The 9127-nt window shown below is 42.6% G+C and overlaps 1 protein-coding gene and 1 pseudogene across 1 annotated transcript in view; both read left to right on the plus strand.

Annotated features, from left to right (window-relative positions):
* Window positions 1–4709: 4709 nt before the first annotated feature.
* Window positions 4710–5709, plus strand: LOC102834437 (annotated as a pseudogene).
* An 84-nt stretch (window positions 5710–5793) lies between these two features.
* LOC102834820 (HORMA domain-containing protein 2-like) overlaps window positions 5794–9127 on the plus strand; it is an 82887-nt gene continuing 79553 nt past the window's right edge. The window contains exon 1 of the mRNA XM_006877654.1: window positions 5794–5838. Within this exon, the coding sequence (XP_006877716.1) occupies window positions 5794–5838 (45 nt within the window). The remainder of the gene's footprint in view (window positions 5839–9127) is intronic.

Consider the following 9127-nt stretch of genomic DNA (forward strand, 5'->3'; position numbering starts at 1 on the left):
AAAGTGGAGCACAGGGTAGGGAATAGACACAGGATAGTTTTGGAGCTCAGGAGAGTGCCAATATACAAGAAGGGGAGGGGAATGGAAGAACAAGGTGGATCAGAGAAAACTTAGGTTTGCATGCACTAAGTGGAACAGAGGTAAATAATGATGTATGCACAACCTTGGAACAACAGGTCTCTGGGATACAGGGATTGAGACATGGTTTGAATGGGTTAAAGGTAAGAAATAATGTTAAGATGCTTGGTTGTCTTTTGAAAATTGTTTTCCCTTGCATACCATTGTAAAATAGACACTTGAGGGGGAGAGAAAAGAATAGCCAGAAATATCACCATAGAAAGCTTGTAAGTCTGTCTTGTACCTATAACTGATTGGAATACCTAAAGTGGGGCTACAACAGGCCCAGTGAAGGAGTCTTCCTACAGAGTCTCTGCATTACATAAGACCACAGGTGGAATCCTGAACCCCATCCAGAATCTTCAGAGGTGGGAAATCTCCACTTGAAAGGACAAAGAGACCAGCCTAGAGCAACTAGAAGAACACAAGATACTTCTGGAAAGAAAGACCAACAAGACAAATAAAAAAACAATAACAGTAGCTTGACTGACTACTACAAGAACAAGCAAGTTGCTTGCCCAGTAGACCTCAAGGCAAGTGGTTGGGTCCTCTCAGGACATACCCCCTTCCGAGACTAAGACTCATTGGGAATACACGAGCAGACATACACTCTGATTGGTGACCATGTTGGTCTCCGATAAGGGGAAATGAGAGGAAAAAAGCAATGAAGCTGTGAGCTAAGCCCTACAACGTTTAGTAGACTCCTGTGAATCCAGGTGAACACCTGGTTGGCCAGCAGTGTGGCAAGACCTGGGAACTCTTGGGCCCAGAGTCAGTGACATAGCCACAGAGAACTATAGTAGAGAGTGAAGCATCCAGCAGATAAAAAGTGAGGGGATATGCATAAGAACATACACACTTGCAGATAATACCCACTTGACCTGGCTTCAATGACTGGATGATCTGAGCTCAACTAGAAGAAGAAAGAAGAGGAGAAAAAGAGTAATCTGATACAATTTGATGAACTTGACCTACACCTATGGATACAGTAGCTCAAAAGAGGGAACAAATCTTTACAGTGAGGATCAGTCCCACCCCCTTGGTACACAAGGTAGACAGGGATGGGCAACTTGGACACTGGCTACCCAAAATGGGAGAAAGGGGTACAAAGGCCAGAAGTAACTGGCTTAAAAGCTTTCAAGAGGGAGCCTAGATCCAGAGGGCGTGGAGGAAGGTAGAATCTCCACTGAGTAGTATCCAATCTGGGCAGGGTTGATGAAAGGAGTGGGGGATAGGAATTTTGTAGTACAATAGTGAATAATTGTTATCAGGACTGAATGTGAGGGTTGGAAATGTAAAAGTAGACATTTTATAGCAAAAGGAGGGGAGTGATTGACTTTGCAGTCCAGGAGCTGAGGTCCCTGGGACCATCAAAGGAGAAGAGCAGAGTTCAGGACCCTACCCAGAGAAGCAGTGACACCAGAGATGGAGGCAGAGATGATGACATGGAGAGATGGAGTGGCTGGGGACTCTCGACCCAGAGAGGGAGAGGGGTTGGGTGTTGGTGACCGAGGGGCAGGCTTTCAGGGTGTACTCTTTGGTTGTTTGATGATGCATGGAGGGGATTGTAATCATGGCAATAAAATGATATACGATAGGATGAATGTAGAGCTAATCTTCTCCCATGTAAAGTATCACTTAATTCACAATAAAACATTAAAAAAAAAGTTGGACAATGAATAAGGATGACTATACAAGAATTGATGCATTTGAGTTATGGTGTTAGAGAAGAATATTAAAAGTACCATGGACTGCCAGAAGAACAAACAAATCTGTGTTTGAAGAAGAAAAACCAGGTGTCCCTCAGAAGCCAGGGCAGTGAAACTTCATCACTCATACTTTGGACATACTATCAGGAGGGACCAGTCCATGGAAAGGATCTCATGCTTGGTAAAGTGGAGGGTCTGCATAAAGGAGGAAGACCCCCAATGAGATGGATTGGCACATTGGTAGCAGTAAATGGTTCAAGCATAGCAGCAATTATGAGGATGGCGGCTGACCAGCAGTGTTTCATTCTGTTGTGCAAAAGGGTCGATGTGAGTCAGAACCGACTTGATGGCACCTAACACCAACAACAACACCTGGGATTAAAACACCAAACTTTGAGGTTTCAAGCTGAATCAATAGAATATGAGATTGGGAATCATCAGCAGTGATTAAAATTTATTCCATTTACTAGGTGCAATGGTGAATTACTTGATAGTTCTACTGTCAAATGACTGGGTTATTGTTAAGTGCCATCAAGGTTACAGCCTATAGTGACCCTGTATAGGATTTCCATGGAGGGGCTGGTAAGCTTGAACTGCTGAGCTTGCGCTTCAGATGACTTTTGTTTTTTTTTTCAAACCAAAGGTCTTATGTATTTATTAGCCAGCCTGTTTAACCGTGGAAGCATAAAAATCAAGGAAGAAACCAGAAATTTTGTAAAACATGTTTAATTGATCAAAATCTGATGTGCTAGAGTGTTAGAGTGCTAGGACCCAGGTATATTATGTGCTATGTCATCACATGTGCAACTCCTTAGAGACCCAGCTTGGCTCTTCAGTGTCTTCTCTTGGAGTTGTATCTGATTCTATTACCAGTTTTCATTCAAATCCATTGGGGAATGGGACAATTCTGCTTTTGTTTCTTGGCTTGGAATTTCTCGATCCTGAAAGTCTTATGAGAAGACATAGTGAAGAAGGAACGTAGCAGCACTCACATGATGGTGAAGAAAGGAAGAGTACAAATGACTTTTGCTGTCCAGCACATTAACCCAGAGTGCCACACCAGGACTCTAATAATAATAGTAGTAGTAATAGTAAGTAACATTAATATAGTACTTGCTTTGTGTATGTTCACTATTTTAGTTACTTTACATATGTTGTTGTTAAGTGCTGTTGAGTCAGTTCCAACTCACAGCAACCCTGTCTAGGGTATCTGAGGAGTAGCTGGTAAGTTTGAACTGCCAACCTTGTAGTCTAATACTTAGTCCACATAACAACCATTGGATAAGTACTATTATCTTTCCCATTTTACAAGTGAGAGTGAGGCACAGAGGCGGCTAGGTGACTGCCCAAAATCGTAACTGGTAAGCAGCATGGCCTGAGATTTAATTCCAAGTAATCTGCCTCCAGAGTTTTTACTGGCTTCCTGAAAATATGTATAATATTAACTCAGATGGAAAAAAAGCAAGCTAACCTAGATAAGGTCGATGTAACTATACCCTGAATTACATTATAAAGTAATTTAATTGAGGTCGGCAGTTCAAAATCAACAAGTGCTCCTTGGAATCCCTATAGAGGGTCACAATGAGTTGGAACCAACTCAAATGCACTTAACAACAGCAACAACATGTGGACTTGGCCAAAAAAAAAGCAGAAGAATGAGACAAAAGAAAGGCAGAGGGACAGATGTACAGTACAGGGAAGGGGGAAAAAATAGTAATGTGGCACTGTGGGTCAATGCACTGCACCGAAAGGTCAGTTTGAACCACAAGGCCAGTGGTTCAAACTTACCAGCTGCTCCTTGGAAACCCTAAACAGGGTATCTATGAGTTGGAACTGACTCGGAGGCACTTATCAATCAAAAAACCCAATAGACTGTACGTTCTACTACTCATAGAAATGATGTCCCCAGGCAATAGATACAACTAGGACAGAAGTAGCCATTTTGCAATGAGAAAAGTAATAGCAAGAATATGGAAATCCTAGCTAAACTAGTGAGCCAGGCAGTACCAGAAAGTTCTGAGGAGCGTTTATTATTTAAAATGCATACCAATTATATTAGTTAAGGTGGTGGGAATATTGATGATTTCTTTCTCCCTCTTCCCCCCGCCCCCCAAATTTCTTACACTATCCTTATTTTAGGAGCTCTGATAGCGTAGTGGTCGAAACTACCAGCTGTTTCTCAGGAGAAAGATGAGGCTTTCTGCTCCCATAAAGATTCACAGCCTCAGAAACCCTATGCAAGGACACTGTGAGTCAGAACTGACTCCACTGCACACCATCACTATTACTAAGTTTTTGGAACAAAACTCAAAAAAATAAAAAAGACCAGGCTTATGGGTAAAATAGATGCTTTGTTGTTGTGCCAATGAGTTGATTCTGACCCATAACGACCCTGTATAGTGTTTCTGAGGAGCGATTGGTGAGCTTGAACCAACCTTGTGATTTAAACTGACTTTGCAGTCTAGTGTATTAACCCACAGTACCACACCAGAACTCCAAGATAGACACTAGTGGAACCCTAAGACGATGGCTCTTGGCCACCCTTCAGATCTAGAACTGAACTCACTCTGTGGCTCAATTTTCAGTCAAGCAATAAATAGATATATAGGGTGACAAGAACACTACACTAATAAGGTATGTACAACTAGAATGGTCAACCATTCTAGATCCAAAGGAGAGCATTTACATATGGACAAAGTTGAAAATAGTGGGGAAAGGAAGAAAAGAAACAGGAAACACAGGAGGGAGTGGGATAAATGATGTTATATTAAAGGAATTGCAATCACAGACATGAAACGAAATAAATGATTTTCTGAATTTAAAGCTGTAATGCTCCACTCAATTCATAATGAAAATTTAAAAAACACATACCGAGATCCTAGCATGACCACAATGGCAGCCATGATCCTGCTGCAAGTGACACCCCGCTTCTGTGATCTCAGCGACGGCCTGACTTTACTATTTCAGAGTCTGTTGCAGCCACCAAAGTCCCAGGCATTTCCCTTCTTATTGTGTGGCCTGGCCGTGGAAGCCAAGAAAAACTTATGGGTGCCGTAAGTCCCATGTGAACATGGGTACTATCAGCATGTAGACCACAGCAAAACCATGCTGACAGCAGCCATCAACAAGATTCTAGCCGAGGGTGGTGGGGTCACATTTAAGAAGTACCAGGAGACTAACAATGTACTTGAGGAGAGAGCTCAGGGTATCGTGATTGATGAGGCCCATGTGGAGTAAGTATAGCACAGCCACCCGCCACTGTGCCCACAGAGACTGACCAGGCCATGCAGATTATGTGAATGATGTGATCACATGCACTGCTCCCTCGATGGCTGCATCCTGGAGGTGGTAGCCACTGATGGTCCCGTGCCTCTGACCTGAGAATACCTATCACTGGCCTGACAGATCTAGGTAGAACACATTGTTGTGTAAGTGAACAAGGCAGATGCCGACCAAGATTCCGAGATGGTTGTTGTTGTTAGGTGCCATCGAGTCGGTACCGGCCCATAGTGACCTTATGCACAGCAGAACGAAACACTGCCCGGTCCTGGGCCAACCTCACTATTGTTGCCATGTGTGAGCCCATTGATGCTGCCACTTGGCCAATCCATCTCATTGGGGGTCTTCCTCTTTTTCTCTGACCCTCCACTTTACCAAACATGATGGTATCCTTCTCCAGCGACTGGTCCCTCCTGACAATATGGTGGAGTTGGTCAAACTGGAAATCTGAGAACTGCTCACTGAATTTGGCTATAAAGGGGAGGAGACCCAGGTTAGCCTAGGCTCTGCCCTCTGCCTTGAGCAACATGACCCTGTGTTAGATGTGAAGTGGGTGCAGAAGCTGCTGGATGCTGTGGACGCTTACATCCCAATGCTCACTTAGGACCAAGAGAGTCCATTCACTCTCTCCCTGGTCTGGGCATAGTGGTGACAAGGCATTTGGAAGAAGGGAGAGGAGTATGAGCTCATGGGACATAGTAAGAACACGCACAAGAGCCTGGACAGAACAGAGGTAGGTGATAACCTTGGGACCCTGGTTCGAGCTTTGAAGTGGGAGGACCTGAAGCATGGCCTGGTCATGGTCAAGCCCGGTTCTATAGACCCTTAGCAAAGAGGCTGGTGGTCGCCACAAGCCTTCTGTGTAGACTTTATGCCTGTCATGTTCTTCCTGACTTGGGACATAGCCTGTCATGTTGGGAAGGAGCTTGCCATGCCTGGGGAGGACCTCAAGACCTGGATTTTGAGGCAGTGTTAGAAAAGGGCCACCATTTCACCCTGTGAGATGGCACTGGGCCAATGGCACTGGCCTTGTCACCGACACAGCGGCCTTCACTGAGAAGGACAAGAATCTCAAGTGGACTTTTGTCTATGGACCTCTGCTAAGGATCTGCTCAGGGCTAGTTGCCCCTCTTCTGGTGTCCCCAGGGCCCAAGCTGCAGCCCTTGCCAACCCAGGAGCACACAGTTATATGGACACATCCCCTCTCCAGGAGGAGTGACCTGTCTGCTGGGGCAGGCCAATAAACTATTCAGTGAATTAATAGACTTAAAAAAAAATACATATCAGGTTCAAAGCCAGAAAAATAGGTTTCTTTTTGCTTGACATGAAAATAAAACAAGCTTCCATTTATTTGTAATGTTTTATTCTTTTTAGTTAGAGTCCTGGTGTGGCACTATGGGTTAATGTGCTGGAGTGCAAAGTCAGTTTGAACCACAAGGTTGGCAGTTCAAACTCACCAGATGCTTTTCTATTTAATCATTTAAATGAGTCACTATTTAATTGCTTTCAGAAACGACATAAAAATTCTAGGCTTTGCAAGGCCTGAACTTCTTCCTATCTATCTTACTTTCTGCTGGATATTTTAAACATTTCCCTGAAAATTTTCTTTGGTCAATGTTTCCCCAAGACATCTAATTTTTCATTTTCCTCTCAAAACTGTGTGCAAAAATTTCACTAACCACTTGTCTGGTCGCCTCAATAATTCATTTGATTTCATTACCAATGATTGAGAATCTCCTAAAAGCATTCAAATTCAAAAGAAAACTAAGATATATTGGTAGATAGAAAGATGTTCAGACCATACAGGGCCTAGAATCTGTATTTTCTGAAAGCAACTAAGCAGTGACTCATTGTGGTGCTCCTAAAAACATTCAGGCGTCCTGTTGTGGTGCTGTGGTTATTGCACTGGATTGCACAGTCGGTTTGAACTGCAAGGTTGGTGGTTCAAGCTCATTAGCCACTCCTCAGAAACTTTATACAGGGTCGCTATGAGTTGGAACTGACTCAACAGCACTTAACAACAACAACGAAAGCATTCATATATTTTTATTAAAATTTATTTAAAAATAATAATAATACCTTACATATATTATTTCCCTGTGTGCCAGAAATTGTTTTGTGTGTTTTATATTAATTAATTTACTGGATCCATATAACTCAATGAAGTAAATACTATTGTCTTCATTTTGCAGCTGAGGAAACATTAAATACCTTGCCCAAGATCATACAGTTAGTAAGAAGATTAAAGCCCAGACAGTTTAACTTCAGAAATATAGCAAACATCAGTGGTCTCACCATCAAGCAAAACCTGTTAATACTTCATAGTGGTGTTTTCTGCTCAACTTTTATTAAAAAGAATTGTTTTTGATGTTGTTGTTGTTGTTAAGTGCTGTTGAGTCAGTTCTGACTCATAGTGACCCTATATAGGGTTTCTAAGAAGTGGCTGGTGAGTTTGAACCTCTGACGCTGTGGTTCAAACCGAACTTGTGGTCAAGTCATTTCAGGGCAGTCATTTATTTAAAGATTACTATCTTTAATTCCCAACGGAATGTGGAAATCATCATACAGTATCTTTGATACCCCATGAGAGTAAAGTTTATTAAAGGTAATACAGAACGGCTGCAAGTAAACATTGACAGAGAAATTCCAGAGGTTCAAGCCAGATTCAGAAGAGATGAGGAACGAGAGATATCATTGCTGACATCAGATGGATCTTGGCTGAAAGCAGAGAATGCCAGAAAGATGTTTACCTGTACTTTATTGACTACGCAAAGGTTTTCGATTGTGTGTATCATAACAAGTTATGGAAAACATTGCGAAGTATGAGTATTCCAGAACACTTAATTGTGCTCATGAGGAATCTGTACCTGGACCAAGAGGCAGTTGTTCAAACAGAACATGGGAACACTGAATGGTTTAAAATTAAGAAAGGTATGCGAAAGGGAGGAATCTTTCACCATACTTACTCAACCTGTATGCTGAGCAAATAATCTGAGAAGTTATATGAAGAAAAGCATGGCATCAGCATAGGAGGACATTAACAACCTGCATTATGTCAGTGATACAACCTTACTTGTTGCAAGTGAAGAAGACTTTACTAATGACTATCAAAGACCACAGCCTTTGGTATGAATTGTATCTCAATTTAAAGAAAACAAAAATCCTCACCACTGGACCAATAAGCAACATTCTTATCAATGGAGAAAAGATTGAAGTCGTCAAGGACTTCATTCTTGGATCAACTGTTAACTCTCACGGAAGCAGCAGTCAAGAAATCAGAAGACTTATTGCATTAGGCAAATCTGCTGCACAGGACCTTTTTAAAGTGTTGAAGAGCAAAGATGTCAGCTTGAGGAGTAAGGTGCGCCTGACCCAAGCCATGGTATTTTCAATAACTTCACATGCATGCGAAAGCTGGATAGTGAATAAGGAAGACCGTAGAAGAATTGATGCTTTTGAGTTATGGTGTTAGAGGGGAATATTGAAAATCCCATGGGCTGCCAAAAGAACCAGCAGATCTGTGTTAGAAGAAGTGCAGCCAGAGTGCTCCTTAGAGGGCAGGGTGGCCAAACTTCGTCTCTCATACTTCGGACATATTGTCAGGAGGGACCAGTCACTGGAGAAGGATATTGTTTGGTAAGGTGGAAGGTCAGAGATAAAAAGGAAGACCCCCCAACGAGATGGATTGGCCAAGTGGCAGCATCAATGGGCTCAAACGTGGCAACAATAACAATAGTGAGGTTGGCCCAGGATTGGGCAGTGTTTTGTTCTGTTGTGCATAAGGTCACTATGAGTTGGTACCAACTCGATGGCACCTAACACAACAACATATGGAAATCAGGGAGCATAGTTGCTCCATATGATAGGCAATGGACTGTGAACCACAAGCTTGACAGTTTGAGCTCACCAGCCATTCCAAGGGGAAAAGATGATACTTTTTGCTCCCACAAAGATTTGAAGCTTCGGAAACCCTGTATAGGGTCTCTACTTGTCAGACTCTGGTAGCATAGTGGTTACGAATC

This window comes from Chrysochloris asiatica, unplaced genomic scaffold (assembly GCF_000296735.1).
Source record: "Chrysochloris asiatica unplaced genomic scaffold, ChrAsi1.0 scaffold00548, whole genome shotgun sequence".
NCBI classification, from domain to species: Eukaryota; Metazoa; Chordata; class Mammalia; order Afrosoricida; family Chrysochloridae; genus Chrysochloris; species Chrysochloris asiatica.